General features: G+C 37.6%; 2 protein-coding genes across 2 annotated transcripts in view; both read left to right on the top strand.

The window, feature by feature from the left end:
• The window catches only part of DNAJC13 (DnaJ heat shock protein family (Hsp40) member C13), a 91,641-nt gene extending 78,699 nt beyond the window's left edge, over nucleotides 1-12,942 (top strand). Inside the window, exons 49-57 of the mRNA XM_072412314.1 lie at nucleotides 438-550; nucleotides 1,742-1,911; nucleotides 2,752-2,794; nucleotides 3,436-3,609; nucleotides 5,369-5,548; nucleotides 5,629-5,769; nucleotides 6,551-6,694; nucleotides 6,796-6,895; nucleotides 12,046-12,942. Of these exons, the coding sequence (XP_072268415.1) occupies nucleotides 438-550; nucleotides 1,742-1,911; nucleotides 2,752-2,794; nucleotides 3,436-3,609; nucleotides 5,369-5,548; nucleotides 5,629-5,769; nucleotides 6,551-6,694; nucleotides 6,796-6,895; nucleotides 12,046-12,143 (1,163 nt within the window). The 3' untranslated portion in view covers nucleotides 12,144-12,942. The remainder of the gene's footprint in view (nucleotides 1-437; nucleotides 551-1,741; nucleotides 1,912-2,751; nucleotides 2,795-3,435; nucleotides 3,610-5,368; nucleotides 5,549-5,628; nucleotides 5,770-6,550; nucleotides 6,695-6,795; nucleotides 6,896-12,045) is intronic.
• A 3,483-nt stretch (nucleotides 12,943-16,425) lies between these two features.
• The window catches only part of TOPBP1 (DNA topoisomerase II binding protein 1), a 31,018-nt gene continuing 26,073 nt past the window's right edge, over nucleotides 16,426-21,370 (top strand). The window contains exons 1-2 of the mRNA XM_072412313.1: nucleotides 16,426-16,520; nucleotides 17,941-18,006. The gene's annotated coding sequence lies outside the window, so the exon portion shown is untranslated. The remainder of the gene's footprint in view (nucleotides 16,521-17,940; nucleotides 18,007-21,370) is intronic.

The raw sequence follows: 21,370 nt of genomic DNA, 5'->3' as shown, positions 1-21,370 counted from the left end.
AGCAGCAAGGTCCTGCTAATTAATGCACTTGATTAAATAAGTGATCATCGGCTACTGTGACCACCGTATAAAACGAGACATCTTGGCAGTTTGCCTGTCTGGAGCATTCGGGTGTGGGTTAACACAGGCAGAAAAGATTTCCGCAGTAATTTTAGAAGGGTTATAAGGTAGTCTTCAAACAATTTAAAGTCCATCATTCTATAGTGAGAATGAATATTTACAACTGGGAAACATCGAAGACAGTTGCCAATCTTTCCAAGAGTGGACATCCCAGCAAAATCTCCCCAAGGTCACACATGGACTTGGAATTTAGAGTACTTTAGTACTTTAGAGTACTTTTTTTTCACATGGCTGTGTAAAAATAAATTAAAAAAGGGCTTTCTTTTAAATTGCAAACATAACCAGTGTTTGGCCTTGATATTTGTATGTCTCAACAGGGGCTTTAATCTACTTGTTGGATATGTTCTGCAACTCAACTCACCCACAAGTAAGAACACAGACAGCAGAGTTATTTGCCAAAATGATAACCGATAAACTTGTTGGTCCTAAGGTGAGTAATAATATTGATCTGTATAAAGAATGAATTCTAAGTCTTTACATATAACTAGAAAGTGTTGGATTTTTGGACAATGGAATATTTGAATATCTACAATTTTTCTACAACTAATCTTATTATTTATGGGTCTTTTACATGCTGTAAGTGCAGTGATACAGAGTTGTAACAGGAGATGCTATGCATGAAAAGAGAGAGACTGGTGAAAATGTAGTTTGAAGTTGACCTATACTGCTTTTTTGACATTATTTATACCACTTTTACTAGAAAATTAACATCTCCGTGATTGCGCAATATGACTATATTGGTGTATGGGAGTAAACTAAAAAGTTCTCAGGAGGAGGCTATAGATGGCTATTTATATTGTGCTTCGTGTTTAGTATTTTTTTGTTGGAAGAGGACCAGACATCTCTTCCCTCCAAAAACTTGCTTCCTTTGCCCACAGTCTTTAGTGTGGAAGGGAAAATATGTGCACGTAAAATGGACTTATTTGAATCTAATTTGAAATCTTTAAATGCATCAGTGATATGAAATTTTCTTTCCTGTAATTTAATGAACTTTGCTTTTAGTGCCTGACAAAATCATAGGTTCTGCACCATTAAAATCTTAGGTGATCGGGGGATTGGTATAAATCTGACCAACCACTATACCTCTGTCACTGTGAAGAACACTTTTCCTTACTGTTCTACTAAATATTAACCCCCGTAGTGGTAATCCCCAATGTGACTTGGGGTGGATTTTCCATGCAAAAAGCAGTAATCCCAAATCACACTTGGGGTAACTAAAAAGATTAAAAATAAACACTCACCTTGTTCCGTTGTCGTCCCCCGGCGTCCTGCTGGTCCCCGCAGGTCTTCGGGACACGTCCTCTTCTTCCAATCTCCAGCAAGCGAATGCATGGACGATCTTGGCGAGTTATGCCTAAGAATTCTAGGCCTACAATGTAAAATAAATTCCCATGCAAAAAAATGTAACGCTTTTTACGTGGAAATGCGTACAGAATTAGAAAGCTGGGTAGGGGGGTTAATGTCACCAAATGCTTAGAATGATGTTTTGTTTTTTTTTACCCCAAAAAAGTCATACATAAATGATGCCACTACTTCTCTTACCTCTTTAGGAAAGATTTTTTTTGTGGTCATATACTTACAGAATATAGTATATATAATCAATAATTTTGTTATACTTTAGGTCAGAATCGCTTTGATGAAATTTTTACCTGGGGTATTTATGGATGCTATGAGAGATAACCCTGAGGCTGCTGTACATATATTTGAAGGAACCCATGAAAACCCAGAACTAATTTGGAATGATAATTCCAGAGAAAAAGTATCGACCACAGTTCGAGAAATGATGCTAGAGTAAGTAGAAACTAGAGAAATGCTGGTTGGTTGTGTGCATATGATCCTCACGATGGTGGAAATATCATTTTACACTGCTTACATTGAAAGAAAGGATAATTCTCTTTAAACAATTACTTCAATCTGTTTGAGGGCATTGTTATTATTACTAAAGCAGTGCTGTTCACATCATTAAATATACCCTGATCCATTTCTTGAGGTAAAATGGCTGTTACAGTGCTAATCACCAGACGTAATGTTTTGACTTCCCTACCATGCTTTAAGATCATTCTGAGTCATAAGATCTTTGCTCTGCCCATATCAGTTGGTTAGAAAAGTTTTACCTGCCCTCATTTTTGGAATTAGGTTTTGTTTTATTTGGTTTAATACCCACCTAGGGTTATCGAAGTTCTTCAATATCTTGCTTTTACTGTATAGTGAGTTACAGACCCAGAATAGGTTTGCAGAAAACTGCTTCACTTTGTTACTGTTACATTTCCTACATGTTAGTACTGTAGCTAATAAAAAAGCAAAAATGATATGCATGGTTTAAAAATACTGTTCTGTTCTAAGACAGGCATGTAAGTTGTCAAGTTCAGAGGAGATGCAGATGGTGGGCTTCAGCTTTGAAGCTCAGCTGTATGCTTATTTCTAGGTCCAGAACTAATATGCAAAAGAGAAAACCTCTACTTTGGCACTGACTCCATGCTGAGCAACACTGCACACTAGTCAACCTTTTGAGGAATTCATTGGTCTTTCTCTTTGACAGCAGTGTGTTAGATGAAGTCTTTTTAAGCCATATGCTGCACATGATTATAAATAAAATACAAACTTTTGTTTTTGTTTGTTCCCTTCATTTAGGCACTTTAAGCAACAAATAGAAAATCCTGATGCAAACTGGAAGGTGAGTCAATTTTACAAAATAAATAGGAAGTTGTTATGTGGGTCAAACTGGTCAACTTCTTTTCCCCACAAAAACATTTAGGACTTACTTTTTCAAGCTTAAACAATGTTGCGTTATTGCATAATATTTTTTTCATGACTGGAGCTAAAGGTTGTTAGAGCAGAGAAAATAGTGTACTGGTTGACTTGGTTATCTGTGCTCTTAAACTTTTAAGTTAACTGAAAACCTTGGTCCATGTACTGTTGGGCTTTTTAGCCTCCATTTCTATCACTCTGTACCGGGGCTTTCCAACTCCAAGGCGACAAACAGGCCAGAAGTTTCATATACACTTTGTAAACCATACCTTACTAAATGTACTGCTGCCAGTTGGAACAATACTAGAAATCCATATACATGCTTGGAGGATCTCTACTCCTGTTTCGTATTATACAGTAGTCCAAGTGACTTTGGGTCTCTATCCTGGACTACTGGACTCCTGGCAGATGGAGTAATTTCCTTCATTAAAATTTTAATAAAAGCAGATTTTGTGTTGATTGCAAAATATGAAAACATGGTCTTCACATCACGTCTGTAAATAGGGAATATTTCTTGTGACTTTTTAAAAATTCTGCTGTTTACAACTCCCATTTCATATTTTTTAGTTGCCGGATGATTTTTGCATTGCATTCGGAGAAGCAAATGGAGAACTGTCAGTGGGTGGTGTTTTCTTACGAATATTCATTGCACAGCCTGCTTGGGTGCTGCGGAAGCCAAGAGAATTCCTTGTAGCCCTTTTGGAAAAGTTTACAGAATTACTGGAAAAAAACAATGCTCATGTAAGATTCTAAAAAATTGCTAAATGACTTAGTGTGAATAATACCATTAATATACCATATACAGATAGTTCTATGCAGTACTACCGCTTTCCATCTCTATACAGAGTATGTATTCAGTGATAATCTTGCAATTGGAATTTTTTTTGGCTTTAGATGTGTGACTCAAATACATTGCTGAGAAGAGTTAAGAAACTTTTGGTTTGTAAAACAGTCACTATGTAAATAATGTAGCTGCATATTTAGCAGATTCCCAACAGTGTCAGAAAATTGGAGAGTTTATTACATGAATATTATCAGCTCTCCCAGCACGTATACCAAAAATAACTGGTACACATTTCATATAGATTTTATGAATTCAATTTGCATACTGTTTGCATGTAAATATAGAGTGTCCTTACACCAATAACCCTTATAAAGGGTCAAATGTAATATAGAGCACTAACCAAAATCCCTACCTTAATGAAAAAGTCCACAGGTTGAATAATGGAAAGTAGGACGAATTCACACAGACCACAGATATCTTACAGACCTTTTTTTTTATTTTGGATTGCAATCACTTAATGTAATTATGTTTATTATGTTTTTTGTTTTTTGATGGATTATATGGCATATATAATGGAGCTTTTCAGTAGTGAAGTCTGCAGACCTGTTTTTGTTATAATAATTATAAACAGCGGGGAAACTTAACACTGAAATAAAATGGCTTAAATCATATTCATAGTGTAAAAACTGCTGTGTAAATCAATAATCAAATTAAGACATGGCATGGCCACCAAAATACAGTGGTGCTTTAAAGTTTGTGAACCTTTTAAAATTTTCTATTTTTCTATCCTATTTTTATATGAATGTGAACTGAAACAACATCTGATTTCACAACAACAAAGTCCTAAAAGTGGATTCAAATTCTAGTTAAACAAATGAAACAAGAACTATTTTCAATACTTGACCAAATAAGAGATCCAATAACATAACTGTATGTGGCAAAAGTAACACATTGAGCTGGTCTTGATCCCTTAATGTTGGTTGGTTCCCTGCCCTGGACTGCTCACTTTAGGTCTTTCCACAACATTTCAATTGGATTAAGGTCAAGATTTTGACTTGGCCATTCTAGAATATTCACTTTTTTAATCACTCTTTGGTGGAAAGACTTGTGTGTTTGGGATTGTTGTCTTGCTGCATGACTATGACCCGCTGTCTCTTGAGATTCAGCTCATGGACAGATGTCCAGGTCCAAATTAAAACGCTCCCACCACCATGTTTTACAGATAAGGTAAGGTTCTTACATTGGAATACAGCGTTTCTCTTTCTCCAAATGTAAAAATCCAAACTTAATCCAAAAGTTCTATTTTTGCTTCACCCGTCTACAAAACATTGTTTAGTATCCCTAATTAGTATTAGGTTTGTCCACAAACGGTACATGGTCAGCAATATTTGCATAATTTTTGATAAACTAATGAATCAAATATAATTTTATTTAGTCAAGTATTTATTGAAGTATGTTTTCTTCTTTTATTTTTGGAGCTTGAAAATTAGTTAATGTTTTAGGTCACATTTATATAAAATATTGAAAATTTTAAAGGGTTCACAAACTTTCAAGCACCACTGTATATTGTGTTGGACTTTTGGAAATTCACTTAATAATCCTTTACTGTGGTATTATTTATATCAAATGTAAATAATACAATCTTGTATGTAAGAGAATTATCTGCCATAAAGTAAAAAAAAATATATAGGAATTGTAATTATTGTTTTCTTTTAGGGAGAAACTTTAGAAACGGTGACCACTGCAACAGTTTGTCTATTTACTGCACAACCTCAGTTACTGGACCAAGTCCCACCTTTGGGTCATCTACCCAAAATACTCCATGCAATGAGCCACAAGAACAACGCTATTCCAAAGTGTGCAATACGGGTCATCCACACAATGACAGATAATGAGGTATTTGTACACCTGTTCTATAATACATAGAGTATATTCATGATATGTTTGTGGTAATGAATTGTGATTTATTTTTACAGCTTTGTGTTCGATCAATGGCTTCACTTGAGACAATTGGACCTCTGATGTGTGGAATGAAAAAACGTTCAGATATGATAGGATTGGCATGTGAAGCACTTAACAGGATGTTCCAAAGGGAGCAAACTGAGCTTGTAGCACAAGTAAGAAAACCTGTCATTTGAAAAAGTCTATTAAGAAGCCTTTTTAAATTTTTTAGGTTTTTATTCCACTTTCATAAAGAGATTTAGAATTTCCATATTAAAAACTGCCACTGTCTGTCCATCTGCCAGTTCCATGCTGAGCAGATGTTTGTTTTATTCAAACTCTAGTGCAATTGTTTTCAGCTTCATGAATATTTTGTCCAGAACTTTGGAGAATGAATCTGAGCTCCAACAAATTTTGTGGTTGAGTCCTGAACCTACACAGTGTTTCTGTTGAAAGTTTTGCTCTCTTGGCTGTAAAAAATTTTTTTAGTCATAAAATTCCTTCTATATTGTAAAAGAAAAGACATTGGCTGTTTTATATCTAATGCCTCACCGGGTAATTTTAGATTTATCAGGGTAAAAGCTAAATGTAAAAGTATTACACAAAGCCATTAAAAGTACCCGGTACTGTAATCTGCAGCTTTAAAGAGCATGGGAGGAGCAGCAGTAGAAGCTTTTCCAGCAATGCACATGTGCTGAAAGGACTCATGTAGTCAGAAAAGAAGAGAATGATGATCTCATTAGAGTGGTACCACTCCTTCATTGTCCATCCATAGCCTGAAGCTGAGAAAGGACTTCAGATATTTAGAAATTAGTGTCCTGTCTTTTTCGATCACAAGACTGGCAGCCATCTATTGTCTAACATTTTTATCTGCTCATCTTTATTCATATAATTTTAACATATCCATGGTATAGTTCTCTGAACACTTTTTACAAAGGTGAAACTCCTATCTTTTAGGCACTAAAAGTGGAACTGGTTCCATATTTGCTAAAATTACTTGAAGGACAAGGCCTGGAAAACCTAGAAAGTCCAGCAGCTACAAAAGCTCAGATAGTTAAAGCTCTGAAGTCAATGACGCGCAGCCTGCAGTATGGAGAGCAGGTGAGTGACTATGCAGGGAGAATGTGGATGTATACATACCTGATTGGTCACGTAAAAAAGGTTATGCTGTTACTATAATTTAATCAACTTGCCTTTTCTAGGTGAATGAAATCCTGTCTCGATCCTCTGTCTGGAGTGCCTTTAAAGATCAGAAACATGACTTGTTCATTTCTGAATCGCAAACAGCAGGATACCTCACTGGTAAGAGAAATTGGTACTTACCAATTTTTATAGTGAATTAGATTATTTCTAATTTTCTGATAGAAACAAAGAGAAAGGCATAAACCAAATGTAAATACCAATATTTACACTTCCTTAGTAATGATCAGTTATATAAGGAAAATATGTAAACTACAGTTTTATGTTTTTGTATGTTTGTTAAAAAGTTTGCTGCCCACATAATGTCTACTAAAAAGACGAGGAGCACAGAAGTTTAAGCATCCTTGAGTGGAAACCAAGATCTTTGTATATTTGGCATAAATGTCTCTATAATGTTACATTTCAAAAATATTTAAACTATACTAAATTATGTCCCTATTTTTTTGACCACCACCCCCTATCTTCACATGTTAAAAAAAAAAAAAAGTTTTTGGAGAAAGGAAAATTAGCTAGAATACTCATGCCTAGGTAGAAAGCCATAATCCCCCGGCAACAATTATGGAAATGAATACTCCAACTCTCGCTGAGAAAAAGCTCTTGAGCGCTGTGCTGGAGAATCTTCCCATTAGATTTTATGTACTTTGCATTCTGGGGATGGCTTTACCGTCTCCACCATAGAAGCCAGAGGAAATGTAAGAAGAATTTCTTGTTGATATAAACTGCAGACTTAGCATGTTGTGTAGCATAGTAGATGTGCATTCTGAGAAAGTGGATTTGAAAATACCTGTGTGCCAAAACTAACCTAAATGGGCTGGTATCTTAAGTGATAGGTTCTCCTAAAAGCACCAAGGTGTAGTAGTTCACTGTGTTCTAGTGCATGCATCTGTATGCCGACATGTGCATTCAGCTATGGTGGTCTACTTGGAAGAGTGTCTGCAAATGTTCATGCAAAGTCATCTTTTTGTGCTAACTCACTTGAATGTTGCTAGCAGTGAAAGGTTTTAGGTTGTATGCTGTATACTATAATTTCATGTTATCAAAGTATGCATATCCAGTGTTACTATATTTGAATATTGATCGTTATTTATAGAGAACAGGGTACAAGGTAAGTCTTTATGAAATAACATGTAGGATGCACACTCAATTGGAGGGAGTTGTAAAAAATTGAGATGGAACTGCTTCAAGTACTTGTTGGCTGTCCGCTGTTCCGCTATCCTTACCTACACAATCCCTCCACTACTTTTCCTAATCAAGCATTTGCATCCTGTTGTGCATGGTTTACAGTAAAGCACATATTGTGTACATCTAGTGTATGTATTAGAGTAACACAATTTACAATGTGTATAGTCAAATTGGTGACTTCATCTAAGGCTACGTACACACGTCAGATGATTCTCGTCCAACAGTCGCCTCGGGGCTAGTATCTGACAAGAATCTGACGTGTGTATAGTGCTCGTTCGACATCGTTCATGGATTCGTCCTGGTGGATCCACGGATCAAGTGAAGGGGAAGGGAGCGCAGCTGGGTGCCACTCTGTTGTTCTCCTCTCTCCCCTCTCCATAGAACAGAAGGAAGCTGTATGTAGAGCGCTTATTCATCTTTCATGATCCTTTCCAACCACAATTATTGAACATGTGTATGTATGTTTGTAGTTTTTCAGCCTAACTTCTCTTCCAGCTTAGTATGCCATGTTGGAATTAACACACCCTAACACATCCATGCAGAGTGCACTAGGCATGTTGTATTGTGTTACAATGCATGGTGTGTTTTTGACACATTGCTGACCAAAGCCTGTGAAGATGGAGCCTTGCCCACTGCCAGTCAAAAAGAATGTGAGTGAGTTTAGTATCAATAAAAAAAAACTGGAACACAAATCATTTTATCTTTAGTGTTCAGTGTGCTTTGTGACAGCAAGATGTCCTAATCAAGATTTTATGTATTTTCTTTCTTAAAATAAAATATTTAAAATTAATAATGCTGACTGTAAGGTGCACATGCTTTCCTAATTTACATGTGTTTGCTTAATTAAAGAAAACATATGTAGGGGATATAACATGGAATACACCATTGCTGATAAGTAAATGCTAATTCCCAGGTTTGCAGTTAATATCTGAAACATATCTTGGATATCATAGTGAAGTTAAAATAGTGAAGGTAATTTCCAGGTTTGTTTCAAGTCAGCTAGCTATAGCTAAAGGGTAAGCAAGCTGAGGTTAGTATTGGCAGACTACAAGTTCTTTTAGTTCAGATTTCTCCTAAAGTTATTGTGAAGTCACAAATTAGACTAAAAAGTGAATTATATCATCTAATAAACATTGCACTTAGTAATAATTATGGTTATTATTACAGTATGTGTGGGCAGATAACGTGTCAGCTGGCTGACTACATGACTGTAGGCATACTTGTAGCTATGGCTAGTAGGTGAGGAATGCAAACTGACCATCCCAGTAAGGATCTGCTTCCATGTTTTACGTGGTTAAAAGGCAGTTAGCAGGATCATCAAATATTTGCCCTTGACAATTAGATTATTAAAAGCAACTTGTACAAAAATCAACGTAGAGAATTTTATACTTAGGGGTTACATACACTGTAAACTTTAAGAATATCTAATCCTCCTTCTCCAAACCTAAATATATTGGATTTTTTGGGGCCAAACAAAAAGGGTATAGAGATTAAGCTATGCAACAACAAAATAGCAAATTCCGCAGATTGGGATTTCTAGAGGCCTGATAGTATAGAAGAATGATATCCACATTCCGAATTTGCCTTTATAAAGTAATTTTCTAGAATGACCCTTTTAATAAAAGATGGCTCACTAGACTACACAATATGTGCTTTTATTTCTTCACTAGCCAAGTGGAGCAAATCTCTTTTAAGGCCAATTTTTGCTGGAACCCAAATGCATATTGTAATCTTCTTCCTAACCTCTTCCCTGGCTTTTCACTTTTCTTTTCTTCCTTCAGGTGTCTCTCCTTCCCTTCTTACTGGTAGCAGCCCCCTTCACCTCAGAAGTGGGCTTTAGATGCTCTCTTCCAAGCAGCTTGCTAACAGCTGTGTAGCTCTGTATTACCAGGTAGACCATCTTCTGCTGTTTTGCTTGTTGCACCCACTTCATTCCTGCATCTTGTGCTCTTTCCAAAATTCCTGTGAATCCGCATCCTTCTATGTATATGAAGACTTAACCTAAAGCAGACTGTGTCATTGATTATTTAAATTGCATTTTGGTAATAACATGATTTTCAGATTCATTTTCATAATTGTACCATCATATGTTGATATTAAAGCTAGACTCTGGGAAGATACAGCGAAAAGAATGCAGTAATATAGTCATTAAAAACATTTATATGTACTTGTACACTCTATTGGTGTACATACCAGATATCTTTATATCTGCTTATTACATTTTCCTGCATGCAAGACTTTGTGAGGAAGGGACAACAGCTAGGAGCCCATTAGGCTCCTCTAAGTAAGCGTTAGTGTATGTGGTTGTCTGGCTACAAGATAAGGTTCACCATGTTTTAAGGGAAATGCATTTCAGATTTACTTTTACATTGACATGTATAGAGAAAGATCATGCAATGCATTGTGAAAGCAACAACAAACACACCATGAAATCCATTTGACAATTCAAACACTCCAAATGTTTTGAAAGCTAAACAAAACTTAGCTGTGTACAGTGACCCCACACAGGGAACATGCTGTTCGAACAGCTAAAGGAATGTGTGAATATACCCTTAATGTCCTAACAGCAGACTGGGAGGTATATTCTGGACTAAGCTGTATTGTAAAGTGTGTAAAAAAAAAAAAAAAAATTACAAGTAATTTCTTTTAGATTTGAGTGGAGTGGGGAAAGGGTAGATCCTTTGCCAAGTTTTTAATATTTTCTTTGTCGCTGTAATTGGAAAATTCGCCCTTGATGACCATGGTGTAAAGCTCTGTATTCATCAATCATGTCATCGAGACAAAGTTTAGAAAAATCAGAATTTTTAGGGCCCATCCAATTATTTACAGTAACACACCATTTGGTGACTTCCCAGTACCCCTGCATCGCAACACAGTGCAGTACACTGTCATGCACCATGGTGGGGTGTGTTGTGCACTACACTACCAAACAACGCTGCATGCAAAATCTTTCCTTCATTGTGATGTGCTGGGCTGCTCAAATGCAAGCTGCATTTATGTACTTGCCTTTAAACTGGGCTGGTTCGAATGGGCACTTGAGAGTTGTCATCAGATCAAGAGGGATGGATAACTCTACCTGTGGACACTGACTCCCTTGTGTAACTTTTTCTTGGGGCTACAAAAACACATCAGGGCTGATATCCGGCGAGAATCTGAAGTGTACATTGGTGGTCCAATGCTGTTCATGGATCCGTCCTGACAGGTCCACTAACAACTAACCATAATGCAAAAGAAGGAGAGCGCAGCGGGGTGCCGCTCACTCGTTAACCCCCTCCATAGAAGATAACAACGATGTACAGTTCATTCATCTTTCAGACTTTTGTCTTTGGAAAGGGTTGCAAAAAATCTATTCCAACGACAAAAGTCTAACCCGTGTACATAGTGGCAACAATTTCTTATGCACTGTAAAAGAGTTAAAGCTTTGGACAACATTTACAGTTACTGTATAATTAATAAACAGGACTTATACCAAGTTGGACTTATTCCAAAGCGCACTTATACCGAGGTACCACTGTGTGTGTGTGTGTGTGTGTGTGTGTGTGTGTGTGTGTGTATATATATATAAAATCTTTTATTTATATTATGTGGATGGCTATTTATTAAGGACAGGAAGAAACAAAAACAATAAAAGCACAATCACCATGACATGGGTTGGTATAGGTTAATCAATGTCCCCATATTTTAAAAACAAGTTTACAACACTTTGTATAGCACATCATTTTCAGTTGCATCTCTCAGTGACATTTGTGATTTGGATGCAGCCTGAAGTCATCATTTTTGGAATAAAAGACAGCCTTCACCCTGCAGATTATTATTTTTTTTATCTGTGGTACCGTCTAATAATAATTTAACTGACAAAATCAAAAGTACTCATGTATACGCCTATAATTTTTTATTTATTTTTTTAAAAGGAAAATTATGTACTTACAGTAGGTATGCACAGTTAACCATGCTATCATTGTTAAATATGACCATCTATATATTGGTGGCCTAGAAAAGAAAAACTCATGTTTAAATAAAATATATGTGTATAGTTATTGACTTTTTTTTTTTAATTTCTGTTGTCTTAGGACCTGGCGTTGCTGGCTACCTTACTGCAGGGTCTTCAGCAAATGTTATGCCCAATGTGCCACCACCAGTGGACCATGAAGCAGGAGATCTTGGATAGCCCGCAAAGAATTTAAACCAATGAGGATGCAAACAGACCTAATCTCTAATTATTGCACGAGGGATTGCGCCACAAGTTTATCCCTCTTCCCCCCCAGGGTTGATTGAAAGGACTTTATTTTCTGCCTTCCTTGTTTTACAAAGAAAATTGTTATTCCTTTTTGTAATAAATATATTTTTATTTAGGGATAAAGAAATAAATACATCTGGGATGTGTGATTCTGACATAGCATCACTATGTATCATAAACTTTGAAAGCACTCTGTGATCAGCTGTCTGGTTACATATAATTTTTGTCGTCTCCTTTTTTTTTTTTTTTTTTTTTTATCCAAGCACATTCTATTCCTTTTGAATTTGTTTACAAGACTGTGAATCAATATAATAATCTCCCTCTGTTCTAAGTTTTATATTCCATGCATTAGCAAACTGCGGGTTAGAAGGAAGACACATCTAAAGGGCATTCTGTTTCTGTTTTCTGCCATGTTTGTCGTGGTTGGGCTCACTGAACAGTACCAGTTTCTGACAGTGTTCAACGTCATTATTTGTGTCCTTTTACTGTTTATTAACACTATCCTTTCCAGAATGGGAAGAAAAGGATATTCCCATGTACAGCATAGCTTTACCAAATAATAAAAAAAGTAAATATAAAAATGTCAGCCTGTTATGTAAGAACCTAGTGTAATAGTGACATGATGCCTACAATATTATCCAGTATATACAGCTTTCTATGAATGTACATTATACAGATCATTCATCCGTGTACATAAAATTTTAAGAAAATAAAGGGAATTGACAACCTTCTTAATGTAATTTCTGTCACACGCTGCAAAACCTTAACGTGTTTAATTTATTGGCTTCATCCTAAACAGGAATGCTCAGCATGCTGTTTTTTTTTTCTTTTTTTCTTTTTTATATATTGTATTTTACGCGACCAGTGCAATCCAATTTCTTGGGGATTTGGGAGGCAAGGTGCACATTGAAGCAAAAATCCGAAATACAGTAATGGAGTGAAATGTTTTTTGGTGGAGTTGTAGTTATTATACATACAGAAAATTCCACACTGACACTATCACAAACCGCAAACACAAAATTTAAAAAAAGCAATGGAAAGGCCAATAAATCCCATCATTTCATGAATGTGAAGCTGGTCATTTGTTGCCAGGGTAAGGGTAACAAAGAGGTTTCCTTTTAGCCTTTGTGAAATTACTTCCTTGCTAGGTAACCCGGCGACATGCTTCCCCATTGCTAGTGATAGTGGCTTTGCAGTATTGGGGCCAGCAAAGGATGATTTTACAGAGGTGGAAAGGTGTTTGACAACCCAGCTGTGCCTTTAAATAATGTGTAAATCTCCTATCCCACAAACTTCAGTTTTGCAAAATGAAATGCTTTTTCAGCACATTTGAACACAAACACCTTGGTGATCACCCTATGATTCAACTGAATTTTTATTAAAAAAAAATCTCTGCAATTAAAGCCCACCACATTGCCTTGAATGAGCTTGGTCTAATCTTAGTAAAAAAAAAAAAAAAAAAAAGCTATTTACTGTTCTTATTTATATCTGAATATTAAAACATAGAGCTCATATAGAAAGCAGCAGTACGGCAGTAATGTTTGGGAGGGGATGTACATTAAAAATGTGTGTTCTGCTACTTTGCATGCAATGGTTTAAGGAAAGCCCTGACATTGTAGGAGAACCAGTTATTTGACATAAAACATTTGTGACTGGTTCCCTTTGTTTGTTGCTATGTGTTATGTGGTATTTGGTGTTTTGCTGCTTGTACTGATCCTTTAATTAGTCTATAGATGTTCAACAACCAATAACTGATCTAGAAAGGATTGGACAACAATGATTCTTCATATGGAACGCCTATGCACATCCAATACATCATCCCACATTGGCAAGTCAAAATGGCTGAAGAACAAAGAGTATCCAAACTTCACAATACTAGAGTTGAATGAATTTGCAGACTTTAGTTTATCTCTTGTCAGAGTAATTAAGGTAATATTAGCACCAATTTGGGATGTTTCTGAGACAATTTAAAATGTATTCAATGGTGTGGCTGACCACAATGTAACCTACATTTGACCTGCTTCAGGTGGGTATTGGATTGTTATAAACTAGCATGGGAATTCAAAAGGTTGTTGACACATTCCACTGGTCATCTAGGAATCGGTATGCTCAATTTGTTTAAAGGTTAAAAAATTGGCAAGAGCAAAGTTACAAATGAGCATGCTAAACTAAAGGAGCTGAAGAAACAAGTATAATATATAAACTCAAAGTGAATCCCACTACCAGATTTCTATCCGAAAAATCCTGCCTCAAAGAAGATTGCTGCTCCTGTGCACTATTTAGCTAACCCATGGTGCCTTGTAAATTCTTGTCTTGTTTTAAATAATTACTTAGCATAAAAGTGGGATAGATGCGTGGTTATCTAAAAGTACAGGATTCTGCTAACCTCAAAAATGGTATTGGTAGAAAAGGAGGAGTTTTGTTTCTGGCAAATATATTTATTAGTTATCACAACATTACATTAAATGTTAGAGCGATAAGCCAACCTAACATCAAGGTAAGTGGTGACAAATATGCTTTACATATCCTGTTCATTATTGGGAGTCAACTTGATACCTAGATAGAGTTTTCCTATAAAGAACTGTCAATATTGTACCACATTAATGAAAAATAAAGGTCTCAGTCCTGACACTTTCGCCCTGTGGACTTCCTCGGGATTGTGAGCGCCCACAAGCAACTAAAGGGTTTAGGTATCTTGCATTAAGAAAAACTGTCTAGTCATGGATGTAAGGAGGAAGAAGAAGTCATTGAGATTAATAAACCTAGCTGAAGAAAGAACAATGTGTAACAGACACATTTTGAATAAATCTCAAAATAGCAGAGCGTCAGATCCCTGGTGCTAGTGGAACTGGAATCGAGAAAAGGACGCCAAGAGCCCTCACAATCCCCTGAAAACCTGCCAGGACTGAGACCTTCCTTTTGAACCAATGTGTTACAGTTTTGACACATGGTTCTTTATAGGAAACTTGTCCATTATCATTACACAGTATTTATATAGTGCTGACATGTTACACAGCACTTTACAAAGTCCACAGTCATATCACTAACTGTCCCTACCTTGATCATATGTTAATGTCTATTATTCTTTAATACAGTCCTAGGTCAATTTTGGGAGGAATTCAACCTAACTGCATGTTTTTGGAATGTGTGCAGAAACCCATGCAAACACAGGGAGAACCGCAAACTCCATGCAGATATTGTCCTGGATGAGATTCAAACCTGGTACCCAGTGCTGTAAAGGCTAGAGTGCTAACCACTGAGCCACCATGCTGCCCTAGCAATCACATTGACTCCCAATAGTGAATGGGATCATCTTTGATATGTAAAGCATATTTGTAATCACTTACTAGATGTTAAGGTGGCTTATCGCTCTAACATTTAATGTAATTTTATGATAACTATTAATTTTAATTTATTATTTTTTCTATTATTGTAATGACCACAATGGATAGATCTACACTGTTGCACTGTGTTTATTTAAATTGGCTGCCTACGGCTTCATACAATCGTCCGATAATTGTTAACAAAAAAAGTGAACGACTGGCCAATGACACAGATAAATGAGGAATGTCGCTGGAAACAAAAGACTGCCCCGGCAGATCAGATTGGGCGACAATCTATTGTGTGTACAGTCGTGACCGTGGATTGTTCTGCGGTACACTTTCTCTGGTACACATCACTTCCTGCATCGTTCAAACAAACGTATTTAGTGTGTGTACATTATTGGTAGATTATATTTGAACGGTTGTATGGGTACAGCATGTACCCTACTCAGGCAATTGGAACCCCCACAGGGACCCCAATCTAGTTCAGCAGCGGCCCACTGTTGGCTATATCTGCCTTTGCTTGTGTTACAATGCTTTGTGATGCTCTGCAGTGCAGATCTATTTCTAGTGTGCATTTTTATGCAGACATCACAACACAGTATGTACATTGTGGCACCATTCTAAGGTAAACAGTTCAGGAAACTAACAGACCTTATGTGTACTTGTATCAGGTCATTAATTTATAACATTGTATTACTGCGTGCTTAAACATTGTAATACACAAGTGTCATCTCTATCATCCTTGTAGTATACACAGGCTATTAGCCCCACCCACTCCCACAGCATGTGACCGCCCACTCTGCTGGATCAGCTAATCACAGCTTTCGTCTCGTGAGCACGGTATGAATTGTAATTCGCGCTGCTATTGGTGGGTTGGTGTACCTTGGCGGGTCTGAACGAAGCCGGGAAGTGTGGAGATTGTACAATACGGAGCTGTCCGGTGACAGGAAATATTGGGGCCGCATTAGCTTGTGGTGATAAGGTACGGGCAGTACATAGGCTTATTATTATTATAAGACTGCATACACTCTCACAGGACTCCTGACTAAAAAGAACACCTCATGAGGGGAAGCGGAGGGCTCTATGGACAAGGGCTGTCTGCTCTGCTTTGGCCTGACTCCTTAAAGTCCCTGACCTGATAACATTTGTATCCTCCAGTCATTTATGTATGTATATATGCAGCCAGGCACTCTGCATTTCCCAAGTAACCTATTGGTAATGACCCTTCCCTGGCCTACTGCAATAACAATAATGTGACATGAGATAATTATTTAATATTATTAAACAGAATTTTTATAGCGCCAATATATTATGCAGCGCTGTACATTATTAAATAGGGGTTGCAAATGATGAAAAGATATGTCGTGGTGGGAAGTAGTGACGGTTTCAAAAGACAGAAGAAGATGGGTAGGCAAGTTTAAAAAAATAATGAGTTTTTAGTGCTCTTTTAAATGAGATAATCTGTTTCATGTACACACCCCAATTATTTGTTGCCATTGGTGATGTCTGTCTATTATTTCCTGTAATTGTACTTATATCAGCACTCCAGGCAGATAGAAAGCTCCGTATCCATGAATATGTACTTGTCAGTGCCCCTTGTAATCCCTGTACAGCAAAGCTCAGACCAGGAGAGGTAGAAGCCGCACAATGACCTATTCAGGTTCACTTTAGAGCTTACTGATTGGAGGAGAGAGCCAAGCAAGATGAGTTTATTGGCTGAGAATAGTAGGAGCTTTATATGTTGGTGAATTGCAGCAAAGAAAAATATGTTATTCATCTGCATATTTAAAGATTTGTCAGCATTAGGCTTCACCTAAAGGCTCCTCTAGAACAGTCTAAACAAGTCCTGAAAACATTTAATATGTGACCAAAAAACTTCCCTGCTAGGCACTGTAGCTCCTAGTGGGAGGGATTTAGCAATATAAACAGAGCTGTCAATGCCATCAGCCACACCCCCTGCAACATTTCCCCCATGACAGTGGTAACTTTGCTTTGAATTCAGGTGTAAGCAGTCTTGTTTATACCCCATTAAAAGAAACATATTAGACAGTCTTCAGTGGGCAGGATCAACAGGTATTTGTGGGACTTTGAAAGGCGACTTGGGGTTCATTCATTTGTATACGTATGCTTGTGCATGTCGGCCACATCGGGGCAGCTCATGTTTTAACACTCTGCAGCAGTCCATAGGATCTGTGCTGCTATCCTGAACACATTGCTAAGAGCTTTGCATAACCTGCTAACAGCAGTTACTAATCAGTGGAGCCGCCAATCAAATACATCGACTGGTCATGTGACCTGGTTCATCTCTTTTTTTTTTTTCCAATAATTTTAAAGATCCATAAAAAAGTGAAGGGTAAAACATAATTCTGGTATAATAACATACTTATTTTATGTTTTCCTAGTGAGTAAGTACGTATTGCTCCTGTCTGCACCCATCAGAGTGACATATTACATCTTTGGACAGTCAGGTATGTCAGACTTCACCTCCTGGGCCTTTGTTTAGTTAAATTATGGTGTTTTCCTTTAAAAATGTATACAGATAGTCCCCAGGTTAGGACTCCTTCTGGATACAAATGGGGCTTAGGGGGCAGTTTGCATGACTTGCAGAAGAAATCTTGCTAAACACAGCTGAGGTTGTGGGTGATTTTAGAGGGGTGAGCTCTTTCTGCAGTCCTTTGTAACTCTTTAATGACCAAGACAAACTTTGCAGCTGTTTCTTTTTGCATATCAAAGTACAGCTTTTTTTTTTTTTGCTTTATTTGTGATTAATTTACAGTTAGGATTTTATACAGTAACTTACACCATGCTGCCTAATAATATGTTAGGACAACATCTGTCCTAATTGCATTTGTTAAAATAATGTACATGTTCTGATTTACATACAAATTCAACTGAAGAACAAACCTACAGTCCCTATCTCATATGTAACCCAGGGGACTACCTGTATCAGTTTCCAATATCTGTGAATGAGCTGATCATGCTTTTCACAAGGTAACACTGCTTATGTATTTTGTCATCATATGCTTAGTTAGAATTGCTCAGGTTTGTGTTAAAAAAGTAAAATATTTAACCCTAATATTTTGCTTTTTGGAGCCTGGCAGCGGATTTCCTGACCGTTTAATCACATTTACCGCTGAACCACCAAAAGCTTGGGAACACATAGAATATTATCTTCAGTTCACCAGTCACCACCATACTTACCAGAATAACTTCATCATAACTGGAAGCATTGGTTGAAATTTACTGCAATGATATCCTAGAAGCATATTCACCTACATTTATTGGATACTAACCTATATTATATTGATTTTGAACTACCCAATAGCCACAGTGTGCCTGAGACATTGGGATACTGAATAATATGACATAAGAGATCTCACCTCCTGATACATTTTGATAATATATAAATATACATAGTTCTCCCCAGAGGGTTTTAGCCGGTTGCTCCGCCTGGCTGCTTTGAATACCCGGCCCAGCTCTCGGCAGCTCCCATCCTCTGCACAGATCTCAGTGAGGCTGCTCTGTGCTCTGCGTCATCTGTTCAGAGGATTGCTGCTGATGAGAGGTGAGCACACACAGTTCAGCCTTCATGTGAAGGGGACACAGGCAGCCCCGCCCCCATCTCATAGCACGAGCTCGAAGCTTTTACACTCACATAGCGATCACACTGCGCTGCCGATGACATTACACACTGCGGATAAACGTCACAGACTGTTTTTATATCGAATATGGACAGTGATGAGAGGGGGTCACTGTCTGTCTTGTCCCCATCTGATATCACATGCATGATGCTATTAAAGCATTGCCACATTTTTAACATTATATTAAAGAGTGACTTTCTCTGTTTTATAATGGGAATTTCATTATGTATTATGTAATAAAAAAAAAAAAACTTTTGTGGAGAGGACCTCTCCCCTTCAGTCTTCACCTCCATTTCGGTAAAGACCGAAGGGGAAATCCGCAGCCTCCTGGGATATTTGTGTCACATATCCCAAAAGGCTCAGCACTGCTCCTTGTGTGCATGCACCTTCAGAGGATTTATTATAATGTAAGAAAAAGTGTTCAATCTAATGCATGCGCAGTGCAAGGCAGCATGGGACGTACAAGTGAGCATCAGAGAGAAGGTGGAAGCTGAGCCAGCATGGGCCTGCTGGGCTAATTTTGTAAAAGAATCAAGTGAAAAAAAAATGTTTTCACAAAAGTTCACTTTAACTAAATATAGACACAGGAGCACATCTGAAGTATGGCTGAATTCACACCGGCAGTAAGGTTACATTTGTCCATTCCTCATGCCAGGAACCACTGCTGCTTAAAAAACTTCTAGCTCTGAAAAAGCCCAGCACTTACCACCTGTTATCAATCCTCGGTGCCTAGAATTTACCGCCTGTTACCAATCCTAGGTGCCCAGCACTTACCGCTTGTTACCAATCCTTGGTGCCTAGCACTTACTGCCTGTTAACAATCCTAGATGCCCAGCACTTACCGCCTGTTACCAATCCTAGTTGCCCAGCACTTATGGCCCGTTACCAATCCTAGGTGCCCAGCACTTACCGCCTGTTACCAATCCTAGGTGCCTAGCACTTACCGCCTGTTATCAATCCTAGGGGCCTAGCAGTTGCCAGAAGTCACTCAGAAGGGGTAAATGTTTATGCTGCTAATATGAGCTAAGCCTAACTTGTTACACCACATTCATTATACTATTACACTACTACAAGGGATTACACTCTTAAAACTTAGAACACTAGTAACATGGGCCACAATACACGGCATAGGACAGTTGTGGCAAAATACATAGAATAGATAAATTGGATATACTAACGGGGCAGGCATTACAAAGTTGTAACAAATAATTGGGAGAAGGTAGAAAACTGAAACAATAAGAGGTTACTGGATACCCATGGCATAAACAACTGGGAGCAGTAAATTTGCCGTGTTTTGCCACACCCCCTTTTTGCCCCCTGGCTGAAAAAAATTTCTGGGGAGAACACTGATATATCCCTAATCTCTACAATAATCAGAATATTGATCCTATTCTAGTTTACTCATCTTGGAATCTTCTTTATGCACTTTCTTCCAATATATATGCGCAGTCAGACCTTAGAAAATTACTTGACTATTAATCCGCCCAGGATGTACTGACTCAGCTGTCCCTTACATAGTATTGTACATTCTGATTTCATATGCAGCATTGATCTCAACTGTCCCCTGAGGAAGCCAAAAGGCGAAATGCGTCGGGCACCTTGAGATATCTTTTTTACCAGCAAAATAGTAATTAAGACAACCTTGTACAATATTTAGCATATGTTTGCAGAATATATTTTATTGCCATTTGTTTTCACATTCTATTATAGCACTTTTTGGTGTAAAATAGTTGGTCTTTGTTAGTTTTAGGACCACATAATAACTGTTCACAACAATATACACAAACATCACATTGCCTATAAAAGCCCGTGTGTCTTTATCCTTCCCTAAATATAAAATATTTAGCAATTACAGCATTGTTTATAAATACCAGCTTTCATGTATGTTTTATAAACTATCAGATGATTCTGGTCGGTTTAGTATCTGATGATAATCTGGCTTGTGTACAGCGAGAGGGGAGGGGGGAGAACGAGCTGCACCCTGCTGCTCTCTCTCCCAATCACTTGTATTGCAGAGGTTCATCGTTCATGGATCCGCCAGGATAGACTACAATACAAGTCAACAGGAGAGAGAACAGCAGAGTGCCGCTCGCTCTCCCCTCTCCATAGAGCAGCACAGTGGTGTATGTACAGTGCTCGTTCATTCATCTTTCAGTGAACAATCCTTTCCAATGACAAAAGTCTTAACGTG

The sequence above is a fragment of the Pyxicephalus adspersus genome, chromosome 5 (genome assembly GCF_032062135.1).
Source record: "Pyxicephalus adspersus chromosome 5, UCB_Pads_2.0, whole genome shotgun sequence".
Classification (NCBI taxonomy): Eukaryota; Metazoa; Chordata; class Amphibia; order Anura; family Pyxicephalidae; genus Pyxicephalus; species Pyxicephalus adspersus.
Note: the sequence above shows the minus strand (reverse complement) of the source record. Positions and strands in the feature narration are given on the sequence as shown.